The sequence below is a fragment of the Brassica oleracea genome, chromosome C2, assembly GCF_000695525.1.
Source record: "Brassica oleracea var. oleracea cultivar TO1000 chromosome C2, BOL, whole genome shotgun sequence".
NCBI lineage: Eukaryota > Viridiplantae > Streptophyta > Magnoliopsida > Brassicales > Brassicaceae > Brassica > Brassica oleracea.
Genome location: NC_027749.1, coordinates 10,718,128 through 10,742,925, shown reverse-complemented (window position 1 = coordinate 10,742,925; position 24,798 = coordinate 10,718,128). Strand labels below are relative to the sequence as shown.

At 38.0% G+C, this 24,798-nt stretch overlaps 7 protein-coding genes and 1 long non-coding RNA gene across 9 annotated transcripts; 5 read left to right on the top strand and 3 right to left on the bottom strand.

Annotated features, from left to right (window-relative positions):
• The first annotated feature begins 7,488 nt into the window (after positions 1 to 7,488).
• Positions 7,489 to 9,694, top strand: LOC106327758 (GDP-L-galactose phosphorylase 2). The gene is made up of 7 exons (XM_013766004.1): positions 7,489 to 7,844; positions 7,923 to 7,999; positions 8,085 to 8,144; positions 8,224 to 8,436; positions 8,522 to 8,707; positions 8,975 to 9,223; positions 9,299 to 9,694. The coding sequence occupies exons 1-7, from the start codon at positions 7,724 to 7,726 to the stop codon at positions 9,581 to 9,583; spliced, it is 1,191 nt and encodes a 396-aa protein (XP_013621458.1). The 5' UTR covers positions 7,489 to 7,723; the 3' UTR covers positions 9,584 to 9,694.
• A 206-nt stretch (positions 9,695 to 9,900) lies between these two features.
• On the top strand, positions 9,901 to 10,870 carry LOC106327759. Its single transcript, XM_013766005.1, has 2 exons — positions 9,901 to 10,036; positions 10,458 to 10,870. Exon 2 carries the CDS (start codon positions 10,473 to 10,475, stop codon positions 10,704 to 10,706), a length of 234 nt encoding a protein of 77 aa, XP_013621459.1. The 5' UTR covers positions 9,901 to 10,036; positions 10,458 to 10,472; the 3' UTR covers positions 10,707 to 10,870.
• A 52-nt stretch (positions 10,871 to 10,922) lies between these two features.
• On the bottom strand, positions 10,923 to 13,850 carry LOC106327757 (adenylyltransferase and sulfurtransferase MOCS3-like). Its single transcript, XM_013766003.1, has 11 exons — positions 13,482 to 13,850; positions 13,004 to 13,096; positions 12,815 to 12,870; positions 12,649 to 12,713; positions 12,455 to 12,529; positions 12,276 to 12,354; positions 12,151 to 12,189; positions 11,966 to 12,074; positions 11,763 to 11,881; positions 11,569 to 11,685; positions 10,923 to 11,498 (listed from the first exon to the last, which is right to left on the bottom strand). The coding sequence occupies exons 1-11, from the start codon at positions 13,726 to 13,728 to the stop codon at positions 11,109 to 11,111; spliced, it is 1,389 nt and encodes a 462-aa protein (XP_013621457.1). The 5' UTR covers positions 13,729 to 13,850; the 3' UTR covers positions 10,923 to 11,108.
• A 602-nt stretch (positions 13,851 to 14,452) lies between these two features.
• On the top strand, positions 14,453 to 14,910 carry LOC106326755. Its single transcript, XM_013764674.1, has 2 exons — positions 14,453 to 14,588; positions 14,653 to 14,910. The coding sequence occupies exons 1-2, from the start codon at positions 14,508 to 14,510 to the stop codon at positions 14,908 to 14,910; spliced, it is 339 nt and encodes a 112-aa protein (XP_013620128.1). The 5' UTR covers positions 14,453 to 14,507.
• Positions 14,911 to 16,330: 1,420 nt separating this feature from the next.
• On the top strand, positions 16,331 to 17,327 carry LOC106325537 (50S ribosomal protein L30). The gene is made up of 3 exons (XM_013763581.1): positions 16,331 to 16,439; positions 16,690 to 16,902; positions 17,024 to 17,327. The coding sequence occupies exons 2-3, from the start codon at positions 16,711 to 16,713 to the stop codon at positions 17,159 to 17,161; spliced, it is 330 nt and encodes a 109-aa protein (XP_013619035.1). The 5' UTR covers positions 16,331 to 16,439; positions 16,690 to 16,710; the 3' UTR covers positions 17,162 to 17,327.
• A 154-nt stretch (positions 17,328 to 17,481) lies between these two features.
• On the bottom strand, positions 17,482 to 18,697 carry LOC106322897 (putative F-box protein At5g55150). 2 transcript variants are annotated; one of them, XM_013761050.1, is made up of 2 exons: positions 18,515 to 18,681; positions 17,482 to 18,419 (listed from the first exon to the last, which is right to left on the bottom strand). In XM_013761050.1, exons 1-2 carry the CDS (start codon positions 18,588 to 18,590, stop codon positions 17,560 to 17,562), a joined length of 936 nt encoding a protein of 311 aa, XP_013616504.1. In that variant the 5' UTR covers positions 18,591 to 18,681; the 3' UTR covers positions 17,482 to 17,559. The 2 variants fall into 2 exon arrangements, with proteins under 2 accessions (XP_013616504.1, XP_013616503.1); XM_013761049.1 differs by having other exon boundaries at positions 17,482 to 18,697.
• Positions 18,698 to 18,831: 134 nt separating this feature from the next.
• Positions 18,832 to 19,931, bottom strand: LOC106322898 (small ubiquitin-related modifier 1-like). Its single transcript, XM_013761051.1, has 3 exons — positions 19,722 to 19,931; positions 19,126 to 19,275; positions 18,832 to 19,037 (listed from the first exon to the last, which is right to left on the bottom strand). Exons 1-3 carry the CDS (start codon positions 19,797 to 19,799, stop codon positions 18,969 to 18,971), a joined length of 297 nt encoding a protein of 98 aa, XP_013616505.1. The 5' UTR covers positions 19,800 to 19,931; the 3' UTR covers positions 18,832 to 18,968.
• An 87-nt stretch (positions 19,932 to 20,018) lies between these two features.
• LOC106322899 lies at positions 20,019 to 20,338 on the top strand. The gene is made up of 2 exons (XR_001266562.1): positions 20,019 to 20,086; positions 20,193 to 20,338. It is a non-coding gene; the product is annotated as an uncharacterized LOC106322899 (long non-coding RNA).
• Positions 20,339 to 24,798: the final 4,460 nt, after the last annotated feature.

Sequence of the window (24,798 nt, the reverse complement as noted above, 5' to 3'; positions counted from 1 at the left end):
ATGTGTTTGCTAATTCAAACTTTCTAAAAAAAAATTTCCAAATTTTCTGTTTGAAATTCGAAAATACTTTTTGAAACTTTTTAAAAAAAAATTATTTTCAATTTATTAATATTATTTTTATTAGTAACATTTTAAACTTCAATACCAATATTATAGCATATCTAAAATCACATTTCTAATTAGAGTAGGGGTAATTCTCCTAATAGATCATTCTCAAGTTTTAGTCACAAAAATAAACCACATGAATGTAAATGACCAAAATTTTTCATTTAATAAGTAAAAAGATCCTAATACCAAATTACAGTGTTTGACTCCAAATTACCCAAATTAATATAATAATATATTAAATTAATTTTTTTAAAAAAAATTTAGTAAAGTCTCAAGCATATGAATATTTTTTTAAAAAAAATAAATTTTAGTATTGAATTAATAATTTATTTTTCCTTTGTTGATATGTAGAGGTATTTGTTGTTAAATTTTATTTTAAACATGTTATATCTCTTAAGATATGCAGTTACAATGTGATTATTTTAAAACAAATATTTATATAATTAAGATATAATTATATTTTTTTCTTATATTATTATTTGTCTTATATATAGGGTTAACTAACTATTTTTTTAGAAACAAAAAAACTCAATATAATAATTTTAATTTTTTATTAAAAAGAAAAATTAATTTGTTTCTAATCTCAAGATCATATCTGTAAAATATTATTTATATATTTTTTGATGTAACTATAAAATATTATAGACAAGTACATATATGCATGGTACACTTATTTTTCTGAGTTAATTTTGAAAATATATCCATGTGTGTAATAGTTATAGTTGGAATACATGTATCTTATTATAATTTATAGTTTCTTTTGTAATTTATAGTGACATCTCACATGCAACACATTCCTCAACAAATTCACCAACTTCAAGAAGGGATTTCAGTGCGCCCTATCACAGTATGTATAAGAAGTGTTTGGCACATCAGAAAACACCAAACAAATAATACTCAAATTTGCATCGGCTTCATGTGCTACGACCACCACGTAAACCTTTAATTAAAAATTTAGCATATACATATATATGTATTTCCCAATCCAACATATTTGATTTAAACTACTCACTATTTAGTTCAATGGTTCGGCACAACAAAATTTGTTCACTTTCAGGGACAACTATTAGAAGGTCGGCTCACCGGAAACATTCAACCAAATGACCCAAAAAATATGGCCGAGGGAGACATATATGAGTTTTCAGGGTTTTCTGTCATACATAATTCACGATATCGAAAACTCACCCAACTGCCGTATTACATTCAGATTGACTAAAAGACAATAGCATCGAAAGTTCTAGACATCGGTCCAATATTTTCAGTTCACACTTTCTCTCCTCGGAATTACAAAAATCTATTGCACTTAGTCACTACAACCACCTACTTACAAGGTAAGTAAGTCATCCCAATATTAATTAAACAAACATGGATTTTTATTCTAACTCAAAATCAATGTGCAGATGTTGTCGGGCAGATACTCATAATACAAAAAAACAAATCCGTACTACCCAGAAATCAATACTGATGCCACGATTGGTTTACGGCTAAACATGTAAGTCTAACACAATAGCTAAAAACGAAATCATAATCCTCTTCATACATAAACTTCTATCTCAGGTCGACAATGGTCAAACTTATACTGTACGACAAGCAAGCAGCAGATTTTAACATCTTACAAAGCAAGAAGAATAGGAAATTTAAAGTTGTCATCATCACAAGCATAATTCCTAAACTTTTCCAATGTACATAATTTTTTTAAACACATCAAGAAATAATACATATCTAAATATATTTTTTTATCAACAGAATAATAATATCTAATATTTTCCAGGCAAATTACTACCCAGTTCATCACCAACAACAAATTTCTACTTCAACAAATCAATTGATTACATAAAGCATTTCAAATGGCGAATAAGAGATCATTCAAAAGCATGCAACAAATAATGACTTTAGTTCATGCATCATTTGGATTATTATTCTCTTTCCCACACAACTTGATACCTAGATTTGTTTACATTTTAAACAATTTTATCATTGTTTTTTTAAAACCTATACTTTTCTATTTTTTTTTTTTTGAGCAAATCTATACTTCTCTATAAAATCTAAAACTCAACTTATGTCTTACAAACTTTGCTAAGCAATTTAGATATATAGAGACAAAATTTAAAAAGACATAATCAGCGCGTAGCGCGGACAAAGCATCTAGTACAAATAAATGTTTATGAGCATATGTAAAAGCAAACTTATAACTTCAAATATAAAGTTCACATGCTTCAAAGACAATTTTAGAATCTTAAATTTTAAGGTTTTAACAATAGAACCTCAAATACAAAGTTTAATTGTTCAAACTTTATATTTTAAAATTTCAAAATTTTAATTCTTAATTATATATCTTCCAAATATCTTATTAATTTTCTTTTTACATCTTTATAATTTCATCTTTCATAAATATTATAAATATATTTTATTCTTGCAATTTCAAAAAGATGAAAGTTTTAAAATAATTTTTTTTTTATAAAATGTATATGTTTGATATATTCTATGCAATTTTATTCATTAACAATAATAAATTGTGAATTCTACAAAAAAAAACTAAATTTACTTTTTAAAATACTATTAGTTTAAGAGTATAGAAAATAGTTACTCGCAAAAAATTATAATCAAATTTTAATATATTTTCATAATATATAATTAATGATTACATATAAAGTTAAGATATTACAATAATAATAATATGATCTTAAACTTCTAAAATCACCAAAACTTTGTCCATAAAAGTTTTGTGCTTTTGGAATTTTCCGCGTTTATATTGACTAAACTAGGTGTTTTCCTGCACCATGTGCAGTAAGGAATTTTTTAAATCTAACTTATATTTAAAAATAAATTTTATTAAATATTATAGATTTTACTATTTTCTTGCTAATATTTAATATAGATTTGATATATATTAAATCAATTTGTATAAAACTAATAAAATGATATAAAATTGTATAATTATAAAAAATTTAGCCTAAACAATATTTATAAACTTTGTAAATATATAAGAAACTAATGATCTTACGATTAGATATTTAAATTTTTAATTGTAGAAATTTTTGAAAGCTTTGGTAATACAAATTGTATAATTATACAATAATTATACAAAAGTAATAATATTTCAAAATTTGAAATGTTATATATGAATATATTTATTTTATAGATGATGTATGAGCTATTACCATATTTTAAAAAGTTTACAAAAAAAATATCAATATTGAATGTAATATATGAATTATTATCATATTCTAATAAGTTTACCAAAATATAAATCAACATTAAATGAAATTATCCACGTCATATTTTTCTAAAAGTCATGTTATCAATTTTAGTAATCATGTCATATTTGTTTTGATAAATTGATTATAGAGATGACATGTGGGTAAATCACTTCGCAAATATAGTACGAGGATTCAGGGGATTCATAGTGGATGAATAGTCAAATAGATGACATCATGGTAAAAGTCAATAAATTGACCAACTTTTAAACCGACTCCACAAACGGCGGCTCTGGTGGATACGAGTAAGCCGGTCAACCGGGAAAGCGACGGTCGGGTCAGAAACCCCAAAGATGAGGAAAGTGAGAAGAGAACTAAAACCCGTGGACACTAAAACCCACATGTCCCAATCAATCACAACTTCAAATCTATCTCTTACAAAACACAACACGTGATTTTCAGTTCTCTCGTCTGGTTCATTCACTCATCTACCAGGCCTTCTCTTTAAAAAAAACCTCAAAGATTGATGAAACCCACATCGAAAAATCAATCCTTTTAGTGAAAATCTGTTTTCTTCTCCGGCGAAAATCTCGGGCGGGTGTAACAGGTGATTTCATCACGGGTATATATGTGAAAGTGAATGAAAGAGAGATGTTTGACTGAATACTGCAATCTCATTACCTTTGAATCAATAGGGTTACAAGGCAATATAAAGGATACAAAGAAGGATCTAGATCCAAACGACTAAACATCTGTTAAAGCAAAAGTAGATTAGCCAGCACACAGCGACAGCAGCGGAGCGTAACAGTTGTGGATAGGACTCTCCGTACTCCTCTCCTCAGCTCTACAATACGACAAGATGGTCTTCGGAGAAGACAAGTGAGGGTGAAGTGTCTTGGGCTCTTCCTGGGCCATATTGTTGTGGGCTTCACTTACACCCCCCTCAAACTTGAGGTGGGTGGTTCAGCCACACCAAGTTTGCTCCGAAGATCAACAAACGCCTTGCGAGGTAACGGCTTCGTAAAGATATCAGCAACCTGCAGATTAGCTGGGATGTGCCTTGTTTCAATCAAGCCAAGTGCAACCTGCTCCCTGATGTAGTGATAATCTGTGTCAAAGTGCTTGGACCTCTTGTGGAGAGCCGAGTTGGTGGTGAGATAAACAGCAGAAAGATTGTCACAGAGCAAGAGTGTTGCATCAACTTGAGAGATACGAAGATCTCGAAGCAGTTGAGATAACCAGGATGTTTCATCGCTTCAGCAATGTTTTTCGGAAGTCCTGTTGGTCTTTTCGAGGCAACCAGAGCATACCTTGGGTTGGGCTTATGAACTTCCGCCTTACTTCTGGTTTGCATACCGTGAAGGTTGCCAGGAGGTACTGCCTCTGCCTCGACGATGGGAGGGTTCGGTTCATCTTCATTATCCGATGGAACAACAGGTGCAATGGGAGGGTCAACTCCAGTAGGTTGATGATGTGGTGTGACCAAGAAGCGAGTGATTTGTTCAGGCTCCTTGGTAACTTCCTCCAAAGCCGTTGCTGACTGCCAGGCTTTCAGTAGACTCGTCTCATACCGAGGAACCAGGTGTTTAAAACCTTCCTTGAATGGGAATAGACCTTCATCAAAGAGTACATGTCTTGAAATATAGACTTTGCCTGTAGGTGGGTAGAGGCATCTGTACCCTTTGTACAGATTGCTATACCCCATGAAGACACATTGTAACGACTTAGGCTCGAACTTGTGAGTTTGGAGAGGTCGAAGACAAGGATAGCATGCTGACCCAAACACACGAAGAGCTTCATAATCTGGTTTGCACTTGTATAGTTTCTCATGCGGACTGACGTTATCCGGGACCACTGAGGGCAGAAGATTGATAATGTGATTAGCTGTGGAGAAGGCTTCAACCCATAGGTGTAGCGGAAGATGACTGTGGAACATCATGGATAAGCCCAACTCCACACAGTGTCTGTGCTTCCTTTCTGCGAGACCATTCTGCGCCTGTGTGTAGGGACAGGAGATGCGATGTTGAATACCCTTCTCAGATAAGAACCTCCTCATGTGTTGATTAACAAACTCACCACCACCATCTGACTGAAATTCCTTTATCAAAAGACCAAACTGATTCTCCACAAGCTTGACAAATGCAGTAAAGACTTCATAAATTTCTGATTTATTACGTAGAGGGTAAAGCCACGAGTAACGGGTACAATCATCAACAAAAATTGCATAGAAACGGAAACCCTGACTTGAACTGATAGGTGAAGGCCCCCATAGGTCACAATGAATCCTATGTAAGGGCAAAGAAACATGAGAGTTGGACTGAAAAAACTGTAATCTTGAACTTTTCCCCATCTGGCAAGGCTGACAAACAGGGTTGGATCTGCTCTTATTAACTTGAATCTCCTTGCTGGTTTGAAGTTGTTGAAGTACTCGAGAGTTAGAGTGCCCCAGCCGTAGATGCCACACTGCTTCTGATGCAATCCTCTGACGGTCTGAGAAGTAGACTTCAACCTCTGAGCTCTTCAACATGTATAATCCTTTACTTCGCGGGCCCTTTGTCACCACTTTCCCCTTTTGGAGATCAATGAGGTAAACATGTTTAGCATCAAAGAACACACCACAGGGATAATCTTCACATATCTTAGATACTGAAAGCAAGGACTTCTTTATATCAGGACAGACAAGCACCTCATGTAAAGTGACAGTACCTGAACCAGAGGAAATGGTGGCTGAGCCTACATGTGTAATAGGAAGATAGGCGCCGTCACCCACCATCACAGCGTCGCGACCTTCATACGGATGAACTCCCTGAAGATGTGATGCTGAGGAGGTGATGTGAGCGGTAGCTCCAGAATCTGGATACCATTCTTTATCATCTGAGATACGCAGAGAGGAGAAAGCCTGAGGGACTTGAAAGTTGTTATCGAATCTGTTGTAACACTTGATAGCAGTATGTCCCACACGGCCACAGATTTGACATTTCGGACTTTCTCCTTGAGGGTTGCCTGTTGTCTGATGCTGATAGAAGCCGCGCCCTCGACTGGAGTATCCACCAAGACCACGGTAAGAACCAGAACGACCCCTGCCTCTATAGTTCGGGCTGTAGGTGGGCTCTGCTGGCTTGAACTCAGGTGTCTGGACATTGAAAGCCATATGTTGATTAACAGACGGAGTATCTCCATAAGACTGTAGCTTAGCATCAAAGCCTTGCACCTCTGGGATCACATCGGTGAATGTTGGAGCAGGAAACTTGGCAAGAGAGCTTTGAATCACCGTGGAGATAGGGTCGTATTCTCTGTCAAGACCGTTAAGAAACCCAAAGATTTTCATGGACTCATCAATGGGTTTCCCAATGGCACTGAGAGAATCGCAGATGGCTTTGAACTCCCTGGTGTACACAGCCAGCGTCTTGTCCTTTTTGGTGAGAAGTTGCAGGGAACGACGAAGTGAGAACTCCCTGGACAAGGAGCTTTTGTTGAAGTTGTCAGCAAGAGAGACCCAGACGTCACGCGAGGTCTGAAGGGTGTGAACAGAGCCTAGGACTTCTTCAGAAAGTGTGCCAAACAACCAAGAACGCACCAGTTGATCAGTACAGAACCACGCTTCAAACCGGGGATTTGGTTCTTCAACTGTCTGAGCATCACGAACAACGGAACGCGTCTGAGGTGGGGAGGGAACAGCTCCATTGACGAAGCCCAGTAGCTTCTGACTCGACAAAAGAGACTCGAATTGAGTTTTCCAAAGCAGGTAGTTGCTGTCTGAGAGCTTGAGTGTGACTGAGCTCAAGAGATGAACTTTGCTCGGAAAAGGGTAGGGATTATCTGGATCTGCCATTGAAAGCACCTGTTAAGGTTAAATGGCTCTTGATACCATGTGAAAGTGAATGAAAGAGAGATGTTTGACTGAATACTGCAATCTCATTACCTTGAATCAATAGGGTTACAAGGCAATATAAAGGATACAAAGAAGGATCTAGATCCAAACGACTAAACAGCTATTAAAGCAAAAGTAGATTAGCCAGCACACAGCGACAGCAGCGGAGCGTAACGGTTGTGGATAGGACTCTCCGTACTCCTCTCCTCAGCTCTACAATACGACAAGATGGTCTTCAGAGAAGACAAGTGAGGTTGAAGTGTCTTGGGCTCTTCCTGGGCCATATTGTTGTGGGCTTCACTTACAATATACGGGATAAAATCACGGCCATTGAGCTCTCATGTCCTCCGGAAGGGTTTTTTAGTCATTGCTAATCCTTCCCTGCACGGAGGACGTGGAGCTCTGCCGTCTGAAGGCGGCAGTCCTTCCGATCTCCTCTTCCTTTCCGGAGGCGGTTCCATTCTCACCATTCACCTCTTCTCCTTTTTCTAGTTAGGTTTTTTTAATTAGTTAAATCTCGGGAGGTCTTTTGTCTTTTTCATTGAAAATGTTGTTGAAGATCAAAAGGGTTCTGACACTTGTGTCGAATCACCAGAAAGATGAGACAGCGGAAGAAGAAGAAGGCGAAGGATGTGGTCGGAATATTCTTAGCAAGTGTTGTATAAATGGTATACTACCACATTGTTAGGAGCTCTGAAAGTTTGTACTTTTGTTTAGACAAATCTCTTAGCTTTGTTTGGTTTCAGGGGAAAGACTTCCTTTGTATACATGCAAACCTGCGGAAGAGAATGTAACGTTCCTCGAATCCGTACTTCTTGGAGAGGTAATGTTGTTATTTCAGAAGCTCAACTCGTTAACAGATTAGTAATTTTGTGTATTAATTGATTAAATACTTAAATGTTTTCTAGTGGGAAGATCGGTTTCAAAGAGGACTATTTCGTTACGATGTTACAGCCTGTGAAACCAAGGTATAACTATCTTTTACTGAGCTGAAAATTCAAGTTTCTGTCTTCACATTATTGATGGTAACTAACTTGGTTATCATAGGTTATACCGGGGAAGTACGGTTTCATAGCGCAGCTAAACGAAGCTCGTCATCTCAAGAAGAGGCCAACAGAGTTCCGTGTTGATCAAGTTCTTCAACCATTTGATGCTAACAAATTCAACTTCACTAAAGTTTCTCCAGAAGAGTTGCTTTTCCAGTTTGAAGCTAATATGCCTTTAGACGCTGATAACTCTCCAAGAGTCGTTGCAATCAATGTAAGGGACATTTTACTTTGAGGGGTCTCTTTCTTTTCTTGCTAGCTAGTTATCTAATTAGCACTGAACTCAAATAAATAAACAGGTGAGTCCGATTGAGTATGGACATGTGTTGCTGATTCCTCAAGTTTTTGATTGCTTGCCTCAAAGGATTGATCACAAAAGCCTTTTGCTAGCTCTTCACATGGCTGTTGAAGCCGCTAATCCGTATTTTCGGGTTGGGTACAATAGTTTAAGTACATTTGCTACCATCAACCATCTTCACTTTCAGGTAAAACCACACCAAATCTTAATCCAAGTTCTAGTTTATGTATGTGCAAAAAATTACTAGGCGCTAGTTAGGCGTGTTATATGAAATTATTGATTAGGCGGATGCCTATACCGATTTTTAGACCAATCTTTTAAGGGTCTAAACCGATTTTTTTTGTAATATTGTTCTGTAAAATCGTTTCGTTTAGTTCTGATTTGTCAACTAGGCCTAGGCATCGTCTAAACCGAATTTTAGAACACGGCCATTTTAGTTGTTTTGTTGTAACAGGCTTACTACTTGGCAATGCCATTCCCTATAGAGAAAGCTCATTCGTTGAAGATCAGTACCACCAATGACGGCGTCAGAATCTCAAAGCTCATGAGTTATACTGTGAGAGGTCTTCTCTTTGAAGGTGGAAACTCCATCAAAGATCTCTCTGTTGCTGTATCAAACGCATCTGTTTGCCTTCAGAACAACAACATTCCTTTCAACTTTCTCATTTCTGATTCCGGAAAACGGATCTTTCTTCTCCTTCAGGTTAGAACAACTCCAAAAAACAAGAGATAAAATATTGTTGAGAATCTCAGGTCTTGATTTGTTTTTTATTTGCAGTGTTATGCAGAGAAACAGGCACTAGGGGAAGTTAGCTCAGAGCTGTTGGATACGCAAGTGAATCCAGCGGTCTGGGAGATGAGTGGTCACATGGTCCTGAAGAGGAAAGAAGATTACGAAGGAGCTTCGGAGGAGAAAGCGTGGAGTCTACTTGCTGAAGTCTCTTTATCAGAGGAGAGGTTCAAAGAAGTTAACACCATGATATTTGAAGCAATTGGTTGTAGTGGTGAAGAAGAAGAAGAGCTTGAAGAGGAGAGTTCGATAAGAGTGAATTGTTGCACTTGAGTGAAAGGAGACGTAGTTTGAAATAAGCAGTCACTAAACTCTCTTGGCGATTCTTGTGTTTGAACGTTTACAGTTTTTTTGTTTGTTTATGATGTTTATTAGTTGCTTCCATTATTGGCTTGTTAAGTCTTTGGTCGTGTACTCATCACCCTCACGAAAACTGGAGCATCAGTTGTGTTTGGTTTGCAATCTTAATCCACGTTATAATTTGAAAATGAAGTCAAAATTAACTTTTGTTGACATTGAATGCATCGCTCTTTAGTCTCTCACTTTTTTGACACTCTAATTGAATAAGAAGGTCTCATAACTCTTTTTTTTTTTCTTTTTTTCCTTTGGGCTCTGTTCGGACGAGAGGCAAAAGCGAGAGCAGACATATCCCTCCTCCTCCTCCTCTGCATCACGGAGGTAGAACCAACTCCATAACTCTCAAAGCTGCTTATTACCTTTACTACCGTAAGCGCCTCTTCACCATTCTCTCTCTCTCTCTCTTTTATTTATTCACTTCATACGCAGTTTTCATTTCAGATGTTCTGCTCAAGTTTTTTATTCATTCTTCTTGTCCCATTCGATTTAAGCTATAAACCCAATGATCTCGATGAGGAAACACTGATTCTGTTGTTGTTTTTTTCGTGAGTTTAATGCCATCGAGATGTGGTGCTATTTTCCTGAATAAGTATTCGATAAAATGTTTAATTAAAAAATCAGCTAATTGACATAGGTTTTAATTCAAATTGAGTTATTTTTTGTTTGTTTGTTTGCATTGTGTGGCATTTCTTGATTCATGAATATTTGATAAGCCTTAACTAACAGTGATCAATATATTACTTTGTTCATTTGGGGATTCATCTGAACAAAATGAATGCCTTTTGTTTAGTAGAGTTGTTGGAGAATGAAGAAAGGAATACACCCACAGATGCAGTGGATCTCTTACGTGACACAGAGCGGTAGATTGATGCACGTCATGATGACTAGAATCCACCATGTTGGCAAAGTCTATCACTTTGGTGCTAAGCGTCAGTTGGCTCAAAGCATCGGTCAGATTGCCAAGTTCAAACGCAGGTTTAACGAGCAAGAGGAAGAACCTACCACCCATGAGAACAGCATCCAGAACCAGAGCAAGTAATCTGTAATCCAACTCTTGTGTTACCTTTCCTCCAAAAACCAAAGGGCTTTGGACAATTCATTTACACAAGCCAACTATGAACCTTGCTTTGCTTTCTCATGATTGATTTTCACAGTTCTTGAGTCTTCGCTGTTTTGTCAATAAAGATCCTATATCATATCCTTCTTGGCCGATGAAACGTGTTTAATGATATGAAGATCGAATCATTCACTCATATGACGAATCAAACTACCGTTGTATCATAACATCTAAGGGTTTCAACATAAGGTTTGATAAGGGATCATAATAACTAACAAAAACTTATCTTCTTGTAATCAAATCAAGCTACAAGATCAAAACAGCAAAAAGTGACGATGTAGTTCAGACAGGGTTTACATGGCATAACTAGTGCGATACATGTTTCTAGTAAGTGGGGAAGGTGGGGTTGACATCAGCTGCCCAAGCTTCCAGTCCTCCAATTATATCTTTAGCTGTATCGAAACCCGATTCACGAAGATACTCAACAGCTCTCTGTGAATCATTCCCGCGCCTGCACACCACGTAGATGCTAGGATTTGTGCAAGATCCGGTGTTACCATGACCCTCTTGTTTTTCTTTCAGAGCAAAAGTAAGCTCATCCAACCGAGCCTCCAAGTTTGCAAGAGGGATGTTGAGTGAATCCGGGAGAGATACAATCTTATAATGATGGGCAGGTCGAACATCTAGAAGAACATGTTGCTCCTTCTTGTCAAGGATCTCTTTGAACTCCTTGCTGTTGATTCTTGATTCTTGGGGAAGTATGTTCAACGGGCCCTGTGTGAAGATAAATATAATGAAACTGTTGTTGAAAACAAAGATGATGGGTGAGAGGAAAGAACAATACCGCAGATAAAGGAAACTGAGTGAAGTCCTCATAGTCAAAATCTTTGAACTGCTGCTTACTAAAAGACGAAGTGTCTCCACACACTGTGCACTGGGCTGACCTGCCTCTGATCTTGACCTGTGCAAACACTACACCTGATTAGGTTCTAGTACCGCAGTAGAGTGAGTTTAATGAAGAAGACGATGAGACTTTACAATGCGGATCCTTGCTGATAAAGCGTCAAAAAGAAGCATCCGTTCAGAGAGTGGTTCTCCCACCAAGCTCGCGAGTTTAATTGTCTCTAGCGCTTGTAGACAGCCAATAACACCAGGAACTACAAACAAGAAAGGCAAAATTTCATTTCAAGAACGAAGAAAACTGTGGAGACTTGTTTTGCGTTAAGAAACCATTCACGTACCTACTCCAAGAACTCCGCTGTCAGAGCATCTTTGGCAAGCTGTTGTTGGGGGAGGAGTTGGAAACAGGCAACGGTAACACGGGCCTCCTTTGTGGTTATAGACCGTAAGCTTAATATGCAAAAGAAGCCAGGTGTTAATGTGTAGCTTAACATGTACATAATGAGTTTGTCATATTTTAACATACCTGCCCCTCCATTCCAAGCGCAGCACCTGACACCAAAGGCTGTTTACAAATCACACGTCAATGCTTCTGACTATGACTTTATGAATTAAGAGATGGAAAAGAAAAAGAGACATAAGAAGGTTCACCTTTCCTAAGAGGACACAACAATCGCTGATCATGTAACGACTTGGAGGGTTGTCTGTTGCATCTACTATGATATCATATCTAAACTAGGCAGTTACTGGGAACAAATAATCATATCTAATGGAGAGATACAGAGAAAATGAGACTTCCTTCACGAGCATGTTTACATAACTAAGGATACTGGCTGAGGATTTCCAAAGCGTTGGATGTGCGGAGAGCGTCCACATATTCATCAACTTTGATTGTCGAGTTTATCCTGGTAATTAAAAAAAGAAAAAAAAAAAGTAAAAGAGACAGTGATTCCTTAGTAAGCCTGAGAGACTCAGACGATGACAAGCATATTAATCCTGATTCCTGAGGGAGTTTTGAGTTTACGAGCGACAAGCAGCAGCAGCAGATTTCACTTTGGGTTGTCCAATAAATGCTTCAGTGTGAATTATCTGTATATGATGATAAAAGCCGAAAATCAATAAATGGATGTATCTTTTGTTCACCAAAGAAAAGAGCTGCAAAATGAGTTTTATTCCACCAAGTCTCGTACCTGTCTATGCATATTGTTGAGTTCTACAACATCATGATCAATAATACCCAATCGACCTAGAAAGAATACAAGCGATAAGGTGATGAGCGTATCATAATCAAGGGAGATTGCCAATGGTTTCAGAAGAAATAAAAAGATGTATAGAGAGGCTATCCCATTGATCTATGAGCTAAGAGTGTGAAACCATACCAAGGCCACAAGCAGCGAGATACAATAATGCAGGCGAACCAAGCCCTCCAGCTCCGATGACTAATACCGACGACTTCAAGAGATTTGATTGTGCTAAAAAATCATACAGACAAATAAAACAGATTGAGAAAGACAAATATCAGAGTAAAGAAGCAAACCAGAGATATCGAACAAATGCAAATATGCAAAGAGGCAACATCTACTCTGAGCCTAGAGTAGATACTGTAACAAAAATGCAGTCAAACTTGTATATATATATATACTTCAAGGATGCCCACATGGCCACATACAAGCATCATCGGACCTCTTTCAAACATCAGTGAAAAAAATCTCCTAAAGATTACAATTTTACAAATGTAATCAGAGTGAAGCAAAAGAAACCCAATGCAAAGTTTTCAAATTTTCAGCTCAATCCAATGCAAAGTTTTCAACTTTCAGCTCAATCCAATGCAAAGTTTTAGTTCAATCCATTTAGTACCTTCAACACCAAAGGAAGGGAGTAACAATTGGCGACTGTAACGGTAAATCTGATCAGGAGACAGCCCATGTTCAAGCCCGTTTGGAACAGAGCAACCGTTAGATACGGCGACGGACCGTTCAAGCGCCGCGGTATCTTGGAGCTTTGCTTCGAGAGCAGAGATTCGGTGCTCAAGTTCTGCCTTCTGTCGCTTTAACTCTTTCAATTCACGGACGATTGCCGACGAATCCCCACCGTTCGCCTCCATACCAGTAATGTTACCGATAGTGTACGAGAACCAACCCTAGTGCAGCACCGAAGAGGACGGACGACATCAGTCGACGTTGACAGTTTTTACTTTTTTTTTAATTGATGTTTGAATTGAGTCTTGGCCCACGTGTCACGTATCGGCGTTTTTCCTTTTTTTTTTTTTGTTTCTGTGCTTGGACAACATACATTTTGGTATGGCTGCTTTTGGTTAATATCAAAATTTCTTGAATTGCCGATTAATTTATAGAGATGCAAATATCCAAAGAGCATAAAAGAATAAATAAATAAATACTAATCAAATTTTCTTGAATTACCGATTAATTTATAGATGTACATATCCAAACAGCATAGAAGAATAAATATATAGCCAAATTCAAACAAAAAATAATAATATTTAGGAGAGTTTCGATTGACAAGCGTTCCTAACGCAAAACATTAGAAATAGGCATGCTGAACCGAATCAAAATTTTCGGTTTTCAGTTCAAGTTAATAGTACCAAATAATATATTTGTTGGCAACCTAAGCAATGTTTATCGGCCCGGCATGGTAAACTTGTCAACCATACAAACACGTAACAGTAACACGCACGTGGCATCATAATCATAAATCCGTTGATGAGACACCATCATCGTACACAGCAGTTGGCAATTGAGGAGAGTATAGAAGAGAGCCGACAGACCTCCTAACTCATAAGTGATCTGAAAAAAAATTCTTCTAATGGTTTGATCTAGTCTATAGCCACAGTTCAAAAGTGAAAGACCCTCTCCAAAGAAAAAAATGTTGAGAAATTATGTGAACGCAAGATTAATCTCCAGGCCTAATATAAGATCATCATGTCTTTACTCTCTTTACCTTAAGGTATGTTCTTAATTCTCCTATATATTATTTTTTATAAATTATGGGGATTTCCTCTAATATGTAGAGAGGAAGTGCGAGTGGAGGAAGGGAAGAAGGAAGAGATCCTCTTTCCACGCTAGAGAAGCTCGAGAGACAAGGTATTGCTAGCCAGACGTCGGAGAAAGGTTACGACGGAGCAGCGGAGGCGGTCAACGTGTCTAGTGATTCTGAGGTGGATAAGGAGAAAGTGAAAGAAGAGTTTGAAAAGAGGGAAGAGGGTAGAGACTACCGCAAGAGGTGTGATGATGATGGTTTGCCTATCAACACGGCAAAAGGAGTATAATGATGAAGGTCATATATGCACTTGTTAGTATCATCGTATGTGGAGGATGGTAATCTATGTTTGTATGTGATAATATAGTCGTGTGCGCTTTTGTGTACAACGCTCGATTCATATAGAATGATAGAACCAATTGTGCGTGTTTTTGTTGACGCTGTTGTTGTTGTATTATCAGCTAGGCAGCTACTATGAAATACTTTTGTAGTCTTTCATTAGTAGATTATTACTAATCAAACCCAATATTTAGAATCAAACTCGCTAATTTTTTACACATTGCTCTAGATAAGTTATGTTTTTAAGGGATAGACAAATAAACTGGATTCAGCGGAATTTCTTTCTCTTGATATTTCCTCTACCTTCTCACTAAAACTAGAACCTTTCGATGAATCAAAAGAAAGTCATCAAAAAAAAAAAGACAAATAAACTGGATTTAAAAATCGGTTCGATAAAAATGAATCCAAAGTGAACCGGATAAAAATACTGAATGAAACTTGTTTTAAAGTATTTTGAATTATGGTTTTATCAGAATCTGAACTTTAATGGATCCGGAAAAAAAACTTCCACAAAAAGAAAAAAATTCAAAATTTAAGTAAAATACACATTCTCATATCAACTCTAAATTCTTCGAAAAATTAAAATTAAATTTCCAATAAATAGTCAAAATATTCTAAAAATTTCATCGAATACATAAAATAAATATTTATTGAATTAAATATTAACTCAAAAATTTAGGTTAATATATTTGATGTGTGAGTCTCTTCTTTTTTCTATATAATCGAGTTAATCGGATTAAACGTGCATTCTCTTTAAATTTACAAGATATAATGTGTTTGGATATAGTTTTGAGTTGTGTTCTGTAATTTCATTGATTTTATTTAATAATTCCACTTTTCGAAAATAACACTAAGTTAAAAAAAAAAATTGTGGCAAGAGTATTCCTCATTTCAATTTTTCTATTTTATTTTTGATCTCTAGTTTACTGAATCTTTGTTTGATTTTCGAATTTAATTAATTACAAACAATATTTTAGAATCAAAATTCTGATTAAAATCCAAAATTCAAATTATATTGGATTCAATGGTTTTTGAAAATGTTATTAAATCCGAACCGAACCGAACCAAACTAAGCGTAATCCAAATCCGGATCGAATTTTTATAATATTTGAGTGGGGTTGAAATTTATAAATCAATCCCGAATGACAAACCCCAGTTTTCCGTTGCAAGAAAATAGAAATAAAATTATGTTTACCAATTAAAAAAGTCACAAACGAAACCAAATGAAATTTGACTTCTTTAACAAATATGATCATCTTTGGATCTAGTTTAATTTCATCGGTTAGGGCCGCCAAAATAGAGACTGGTTATTAATGGGCCTAGAAAAAGCCCAAACTTGGAGCTTGAGCTACCGTAACTCGTTTCACGACTGTGCAGCTAAAACCCTTGGCCAAACGCGAAGCTCAACGATTGTTCCGATCTCTGTTCGCCGTCGTCGACGATCTGTTTCACCGGACTTCTCGCATCTATATCTTCCAGGTATATATCTCTCTGTTTGCGATTCAAACCTGATGGCCTCTGTCATATCTCATTTGCTGCAACTCTTATTAGGTTTTAATTCCTGATTATGCTTCCGATCATTCAAGAATCTAGCACACGAGACTCTAGTTTCTCTTTAACTAGTTCGATTCAATCTTTGCTTTAAAATTGAAGTGATTCCGTAGAAGTTCGATTCTATGTTGTTATTTTGTGTGTGTGTGTGTGTTGTGATGATTTATCATGGTTACAGAGAGAGTCAACGAAGTAAAGGATGAGTGGTTTTAGAGCATTCAAAGCTAAAGTGCCCATTGAATGGAGCCAGAACTTGTACATAACCTTAGTGAGAGGTCTCCCTGGAACCAGGAAGCTTCACAGGCGTACACTCGAGGCTATGGGGCTCCGGAGATGCCACCGCACTGTTTTGCACTCCAACACTTCTTCCATTAGAGGAATGATTCAACAGGTTCTGTTCTGTTATTGTTTTTTGTCTGTTCTCATTTCTCATAAGTCATATTACTCTCTGAAGCATGATATTGTCTTAAAATGTGTGCTTTTTTGTTGGGGTGATACCATCTTCTTTGCAGGTTAAGAGGATGGTTGTTGTCGAAACAGAGGAGATGTACAAAGCTCGCAAAGAAGCTGAAGCTAACCACAAAGCTCTCCGCCCGCCGCTTGTTGTCAGACATTCAATCCCTGCAGCAGGCTCATCCAACATGTCTTGAGTATTTCAAGAAGAGGGTAAACCTCTTTTGCATTTGTAATCAACACAATGAGAAGTGTTGGTATCAGTGAAATTGGTGCCTTGTTTCTGGTGAACACGGGATCCTTATGTTTGTTTGCTCTCATTTTGTCAAATCTCAATACAATGATGAACTAGTTTTTGACAAATAGGTTTTGCTCACCGTCAGTTGACAAATCTACCAAAGCTAGATTTCAATTTCAATGATGAAAATATACATTGAGAAGATAGTTGCTGAAACATAAATCTCATAACTTTATTTTTGTTACAAAACATCCCTTACAAAAATCTATTACTAAGGATCAAAACTGAAACAAGAATACAAAACCTTTACTATGCAATACCAAAACTATAGTTCCCTAATTAAGATGTGTCGGTCTTTCACCTTTGAAGAACATCTTCAGGTGTGACCCAAAACATAAGATTACAAAATCCTGACTGGTGAAGCTTCTTGCTTTGCTTACTCTCCCATTCAAAAACGCTCAGACTCCCATCGGTGAAGTAAATGGAATTGTCTTTGATAAATCCTCCAGACCCGGTTTCACCTGCTATAACCGCTACACATCTTCCTTGAGGGCTCAAGAACAAAGCTTTACCTCTCAAGCTTCTCACCACAGTCCACTCTTTCGTCTCTGAATTGAACTCATAGATCTCGAAATACGTTGTGAAATCAAAATCGTCGCTAACGTCTAGCTTCTGTAGAACCACCCACAGTTTGCCGTGATCCGACTCTGCAAAGCACTTCTTGCAAGGCTCGTACCGAAACGGTGAGGCGGTGCATAGAGGAACAGCCTTTAGATTGTCAGGGTTAAGTTCACACTGATATATCACTCCAGTTCTATCCATGGCTAAGAAGACGCCATTACAGAACACAATGTCATCGATATGATCAGACTCTAACTCCGTCCATTGTTTATCTCCCCGTCTGCAGAAAGCTAGCTTTCCTCCATCGGTGTTGTATATTATGAGCACAACGCATTCAGAGTCTAATAAACTTTTAGAAGATGCAACTTTCTTTACAAACTCCTTTATTAGGGTTAGCGCTCCAGAGTGCTGAGAGGTAGCTTGGAACTGAATCAACCGCTGAACATCTTCAAAAGATGTCAACGGTGGCAGGGAAACAAGGGTGTTAGTAAATGGGTTCTGTAAACTTACCTCGAACTGGAAAGAAACATTGACAGTTAACAAATACCCTCTTGTGCTTCCGCAAATCCATCTCTGATCATCATTACCTGAAAAACCTAAATTATCCAGAGACAAAACCCTAAAGCGATCAGAGAATCGAGTTTCTTCATAGGCAGAAGAGGGATGGGAAACAAAGAGTAAAGGAACGAACTTGCGACTGTACACGGCGGAGGAAGAATATCTCCAGGAAGAACAGACGGTTGCACAACTAAGGATGTCTTTGACATCGTTTAGGCTGTGGAATACAGCGTCCATAAGCTCCGGGAGCAAGTCCGACCAGGACGAAGAGTAATAAGAAGAAGATAGAGCCATTATAATTGATTTGTGACGGTATAAGCTCGAAAAAACGAAAAGCTAGGTCTTTATAAAGTTAAGAGAAACTTGGAACACAAGCAACGTGGGGAACAAGTTTTATCAATTACCAAACTCGGTTAAAAGTAGCTTTTATAGTTTAAAGCTACCGCCTCATTAAACAAAGCACATTAGATATTTAATGATCCATCCAATAATAACATTACACCGTCTTATTGAAAACTAATATGTATCACAGACCCTCTTATTAAACCACCATAAAGGACCACTAAAAACATAACATATAGAGGCCATTAGCAAATAGCAACACCACCGGTTTGATGGAGCATTGCATCGATCTCATCTCCTTCTTCCATATCAAGCTGTAATAATGGAGATTTTACGTTTCAGGAAATGAAACAACTCGAAAAGGGGAAAGCTTTTAAAAGGTAAAGAGCGAATGATCTAAACCTCATCTGGAGTCTGTTCAGCACGGAGACGACGGCCATCAAACAAGAAAGCGATAGAGTTGAAATCCACAGATTGACGGTCACAGTAAGCGGTCATCAGCTTCTTCAGCTGAGTGGCCCTCTTGATCCTAAAAAAGACTTCATTTCCATCCTAAGAGTATCACCAAATCAAAGAAAGAAATTTAAAAAAAAAAAAAAAAGATTAATGATTCAAATCATCAAGCAAAACTTTGCATTCTTCCAAATATAATTTGCACAAACACAACACTCCAACGAGTCTAAAACCATTACAGACAAAGACAGTTAACTCCTAAACATATAATCACAATCTTCACGGACACCCATATAAAAGTTTGGTATGTACAAACAAGTTCTTGATTGCTATAACTAACAACTCACAAAGGACTCATACACAAGCTTAACAACTTTATCAATCAATGTAATAATACTGTTTTAAGAAACTTTCTTACAAAACGGTTCCTTTAAACATATGTCTGTGAAAATTCTAAAGAGCCCAATTCTACTTCTAAAAGACCTGAATTTCGAGATAAACTCAAAAGCCTAGAAATATTACAAAAGGGTTAAAGAGAACAGAACCTGGCCCTTGACTTTGAGATTGATGTGAGCTGGTCCTTGGTCTCCGGGCTTCTTGTCTTCTTCCTGGGTAGCAGACATCTTCCTTTTATCAGATTCTCCGGTCGGCGTCGAAAACAAAAACTCCGATCTGTGACGAAGGAAGAAGTTCTGCGATTGCAGAATGTCTAGACTCGGAGAATAATAAAAGGACTGAAACAACTTCTTGGTCGCATCGGATTCTTTGTTTTCTCTATCGAACGGTTGGTAATCATTAGTTGCTAACATCCGATGGCTAGGAGAGCGTCGAGTCTGTAATTAGAAACGTCGTCGTTTCATCAAAAGCATTCATAATGGGCTTATTTTAGCTTCGCTGGGCTTACATGTGGGTTAGTTACTTTTCTAGTCTTTTTTTTTACGGCGTAAGTTACTCTTCTAGTCAAAAGCGCGAAACCACTTGCCTTGAATAATAAGTGTTTTTTTTTTATCGTGCAGCTACCTGCAACTGCAATCTACAACATGCGACTTTAATCACAATCCCAGCCTATAATTAGTTTTGTTCTTGTGCAACTGGTCATAGTGATTAATCACAAATTGTCAATTTGTATTGCTGAAAGTTAGTAAATCAATGTTACAGTTTCCTACACATTTAATAGCAAACGAACAACATTTAATTGTATAACGGTTAAAATGCGCATCGACATATAAACAAACATGGCATGTCATGTAAATGTTTTGCCGATTCGAACATGCTTTAATTAAAGGCAATTATCAAAATTATGGGCCATCTGTGGGCTGCACTTCTCTTTGAAAATTAGCTTGATCTTTCCATAAGTTGGGATATCCCAAATTAATCAAAAAAAAAAAATATTAATCAAAGTTCATGCTAAAAAGGTATTATATTATCGAATTTACAAAATGTTGAAGAAAGTTTGGACAACAATGAACAAACTTCATGAAAATAGTGATATAACAACATTCTTAACTAGTGTATCTGCACATTGGTTTTTTCTATGTATGAATTTAATCAAAGTGAACATGGCTTTCTTATATGTAACACTGTAGATGTAATGTTGAAGCTTAAAGAGTTTGTGAGTTTCGTTGTTGAGTAAATTGTGTTAAAGATTGTATTATCTCTTTCGGAGACAGTACTTTAACTAACTTTGCAAAATTATGTACACCGTAGTGTGTTATTGGTTATGTAGTCTATGTTTCGTGACGACTACCATTTGCAAACAGACTACTATAATAGACATTTACATTTATTTCTTTTTTTTTTGAATTGAATGTTAAATTCAATTCAAAAAGAAAAAAGTCTTTGCTTTACATCAAGTATAACTTTTTTGAAATGAAAAACTCAAAATAAAAAAATTCTATTTCTTTTTTCTATCTTGTGCTAAACCAATATACCATCATTCCATCAAAATCCTTATCCCCTCTCTTCCTTATGATTGAGAACTTGTTTCTCACCACCTTATCAATCCATTTGATCAACAACTCTGCTGGCTTAGGAGTTTCCCCATGTCTTCTCCTATTCCTTTCTATCCAAATTGTGTGCACAGCAGCTTGAAAAATATACCGCAAAGTGAAAAGCTTGATCTTCCCTTGAGTATGATCCAAAGCCACTCGCATAATACCTATGCAGCAGCATCCCTTCCATTGGCCCCAACCGGGTGATTCAAATCATCCTTGATTCGTTTTGGTTTTAAGTTATTTATTTTCTATTATTTGGGCTTTGGGTTTTAATTTGAATGACGGTTTATGATATCCTTATCCTATTAGGGTTTGTCTAAAAGGATGGATATATAAACATAGTTATGTCTTCCTTATTTGATACGTTTGATTTTATAATAGAAGAGCTTTGATTTTATCCCTTGTTTAGATTCGATTAAATTCATCAAAACAGGAAGTGGTCTCAAGAAGCTATCGAAAGAAACTCTTGATCGATCCAAGAATAGGTCTCGAAGAACCCTAAATTCTTAGATCGACCGTTCACCCATTCGTACGATGCGTCAGGTTGGTATCAGAGCTCTGCTACGCTCCGAAACTTTCTCAACCACTACGATGGTTCGAAAAACTCGTTCTCAGGAAATCGTTGATGACGAAGATATCCCCGCTACTCAACATTCCGTCAATGAGCTTCAGGCTCAAGTTACAGCGCTTGTGGCCGCGGTAGCCGCGTTAACCACGCAGAACGCCGCTCCAACCCTACGCAACAGACGCGACACACGACCTAATAGCCATGACGACTCGGAGGAAGAAGAAGACGATGACAATCCGTTCGCTCCTCTCGGACGAACTAACCAGAACCGCAACAACAATAACGACTTTGACTCTGATAACGATGTCGACAAAAAATCATGGAAATCTAGTTTCAAACTTGAGATTCTTGAATTTAAGGGTTCAACCATACCAGAAGAATTGTTGGATTGGTTTGTCACCGTCGAAGAGATTCTTGAGTTCAAAGAAATCCCATTGGATCGTTGTGTCCCCTTTATCGCAATACGATTCCGAGATCGGGCACCTGCCTGGTGGTCGCAAACAAAAACAACGCGCACTCGTCTAGGGAAATCTAAAATCTCTACTTGGGCTAAACTCAAGAAGAAGATGCAAAAAAAATTTACCTTACAATTACGATCAACTAATGTTCCAAAAACTGCAGAGTCTTCGGCAAGGGAGTCGAACTGTTGATGAATATGCAACAGAATTCTTTAAGATGATCAATCGTGTGGAGGTACGAGATTCAGAGCAACAACTGGTCATGCAATTTATTGGAGGCCTACATCAACAAATTAAGCTCACCTTGAATCTTTTTCAACCACAGTCCCTCTCTGAAGCTCACCAACAAGCTATAACAGTGGAGAATCAATCTCGTATGGGTTCTCAACCTTGGGGTTCCACCCGACAGAGCCGCACTACTACAACACCAGCAACCGTAACCACGCCTGAAGCCACCACCAACAAGTCGGAGACAGCAATTGTCCCAGCAAATGCAGCACAATAGGTGCGACCGAGAGGGCTCCGGTGTTTCACGTGTGGTGAATTAGGCCATCGCCAGTCAGCATGTCCAACACGTACACGTCGAGGACTGCTCTTAGAAGAAGTAAACAATGATCAAGAGCCAATTTATGACGAAGAACCAGAGGACGTAGAGGAAGTTTACCCCGACATTGGCCATCTCCTTGTGGTCCGACGTTCATGCCTTGCGCCTCATTCTGATGTGAAATATCCCCAGCGCAACAAACTTTTTCAATCTTGCTGTACAATCAACGGCAAAGTTTTTACATTTGTGATCGATTCGGGTAGTTCCGAGAATGTTATCGCAGCAGATGCTGTAGCTAAACTTGCTCTCAAAGACGAACCTCATCCTTCACCATATAAACTAGCTTGGCTCAAGAAGGATCATGATTTGATAGTGACTCGCCGAGCTCTTGTTTCTTTCTCAGTCGGTTCATCCTACAAAGACAACGTGTATTGTGACATCGCTCCGATGGGCGCATGCCATCTCTTATTGGGCAGACCATAGGAATTTGATACACGCATCATTCATGACGGCTTCCTCAACACCTACAGTTTTATATTTGAAAACCGCAAACTAGTGTTAAAGCCAGCACCAACAGAAACTTCTACTCTCTCTGCATCGACAAATCCAGTTTTGTTCTTGCAGAAAAAACCCTTTGTGGCCTTGATGCGTGAAACCGGTCTGGTCTTGGTGCTCATTACCAAACCAACGACCCTAACACAATCCCCACACGTACCAGAAGAATTTCACCACATCCTTGCTGACTTCGCTGATGTTTTTCCAAACGACTTACCGGAGGGTTTACCGCCTCTTCGCGACATCCAACACCGCATCGACTTCTTACCAGACGCGGCATTACCAAATCGTGCCCATTACCGAATGAGCCCGAGTGAACACGAAGAATTGCGACAGCAAGTAGAGGATCTTGTGGCAAAAGGGTTTTTGCGAGAAAGCATGTCCCCATGTGCGGTTCCTGCCTTACATATACCTAAGAAAGATGGATCATGGCGTATGTGCGTTGACAGTCGCGCCATCAACAAAATTACAGTACGTTACTGGTTCCCTATTCCTCGCCTGGACGATTTACTCGACCAAATAGGCACGGCGACCATATTTTCGAAGCTGGACTTAAGAAGTGGTTACCATCAAATTCGGATCAATCCAGGAAATGAGTGGAAGACGGCTTTCAAAACCCGTGAAGGACTTTTCGAATGGCTTATGCCCTTCGGATTATCCAATGCCCCTAGCACTTTTATGCGGGTTATGAATCAATCCCTTCATCCTTTCATTGGTAAATTCGTGGTAATTTATTTTGACGATATTTTGATCTTTAGTCACACACCAAAAGATCATATTCGTCACTTGGCCGAGGTTTTGGCTGTTCTACGCAGAGACAAGTTGTACGCTACATTGAAAAAGTGTGAGTTTGGATCACCACAGGTTCACTTCCTTGGCTATATTGTCTCCGCATATGGTTTGGCCGTGGATCCTAGCAAAGTTACAGCCATACAATCCTGGCCAACACCAGCTACCATCACTGAGGTAAAGAAGCTTTCACGGTCTTGCCTCTTTTTATCGACGATTTGTTCCACACTTCAGTGCCCTCATAGCGCCAATAACGGATTGTATCCGTGAGAGTCAGTTCACATGGACGGCAGAGGCTGACCGCGCCTTTTCTCTAATCAAGGAGAAGCTTTGTTCCGCTCCAGTTCTGGCCCTCCCCGACTTCTCGGTCGTGTTCGAACTCCGCACTGATGCCTCCAAGACAGGGATTGGTGCAGTGTTAAGTCAGAAAGGTCGTCCCATTGCTTTCTTTAGCGAAAAGCTAGCAGGTGCAAGGTTCCGCTATAGTACTTATGACATCAAATTTTATGCAATCGTACAAGCCATCTGTGAGAGACAAGGTTTCACTTCTTAGATTTAGGTTAGGTCAAGAGAGATGAATGAGAATCGTGGGCTGAATCCCGTAAATAAACTTGAAGAATGAATATGATTTTATTGATGAGTTGAAAGATGATGAATACAAAGGAATGTATCTTGAGATGATTACTAAAGAATACGTAATGCTTTTAATCTAGT

Excerpts from the sequence above, each read along its gene's own strand:
- LOC106325537 (XM_013763581.1), top strand. The coding sequence starts at position 16,711 with ATGAGTGGTTTTAGAGCATTCAAAGCTAAAGTGCCCATTGAATGGAGC. Across the intron at positions 16,903-17,023 it reads TTAGAGGAATGATTCAACAG|GTTAAGAGGATGGTTGTTGT; the intron begins GTTCTGTTCTGT and ends TCTTCTTTGCAG.
- LOC106327759 (XM_013766005.1), top strand. The coding sequence starts at position 10,473 with ATGAAGAAAGGAATACACCCACAGATGCAGTGGATCTCTTACGTGACA.
- LOC106322898 (XM_013761051.1), bottom strand. The coding sequence starts at position 19,799 with ATGTCTGCTACCCAGGAAGAAGACAAGAAGCCCGGAGACCAAGGACCA. Across the intron at positions 19,276-19,721 it reads ATCTCAAAGTCAAGGGCCAG|GATGGAAATGAAGTCTTTTT; the intron begins GTTCTGTTCTCT and ends TGATACTCTTAG. Across the intron at positions 19,038-19,125 it reads CTGAACAGACTCCAGATGAG|CTTGATATGGAAGAAGGAGA; the intron begins GTTTAGATCATT and ends CCATTATTACAG.
- LOC106327758 (XM_013766004.1), top strand. The coding sequence starts at position 7,724 with ATGTTGTTGAAGATCAAAAGGGTTCTGACACTTGTGTCGAATCACCAG. Across the intron at positions 8,000-8,084 it reads AATCCGTACTTCTTGGAGAG|TGGGAAGATCGGTTTCAAAG; the intron begins GTAATGTTGTTA and ends AATGTTTTCTAG. Across the intron at positions 8,145-8,223 it reads TTACAGCCTGTGAAACCAAG|GTTATACCGGGGAAGTACGG; the intron begins GTATAACTATCT and ends TGGTTATCATAG.
- LOC106322897 (XM_013761049.1), bottom strand. The coding sequence starts at position 18,675 with ATGGCTCTATCTTCTTCTTATTACTCTTCGTCCTGGTCGGACTTGCTC.
- LOC106327757 (XM_013766003.1), bottom strand. The coding sequence starts at position 13,728 with ATGGAGGCGAACGGTGGGGATTCGTCGGCAATCGTCCGTGAATTGAAA. Across the intron at positions 12,075-12,150 it reads CGCTTGGAATGGAGGGGCAG|CTTACGGTCTATAACCACAA; the intron begins GTATGTTAAAAT and ends TTGCATATTAAG. Across the intron at positions 11,686-11,762 it reads TATCAGCAAGGATCCGCATT|GTCAAGATCAGAGGCAGGTC; the intron begins GTAAAGTCTCAT and ends GTGTTTGCACAG.
- LOC106326755 (XM_013764674.1), top strand. The coding sequence starts at position 14,508 with ATGTTGAGAAATTATGTGAACGCAAGATTAATCTCCAGGCCTAATATA. Across the intron at positions 14,589-14,652 it reads TTTACTCTCTTTACCTTAAG|AGAGGAAGTGCGAGTGGAGG; the intron begins GTATGTTCTTAA and ends TCTAATATGTAG.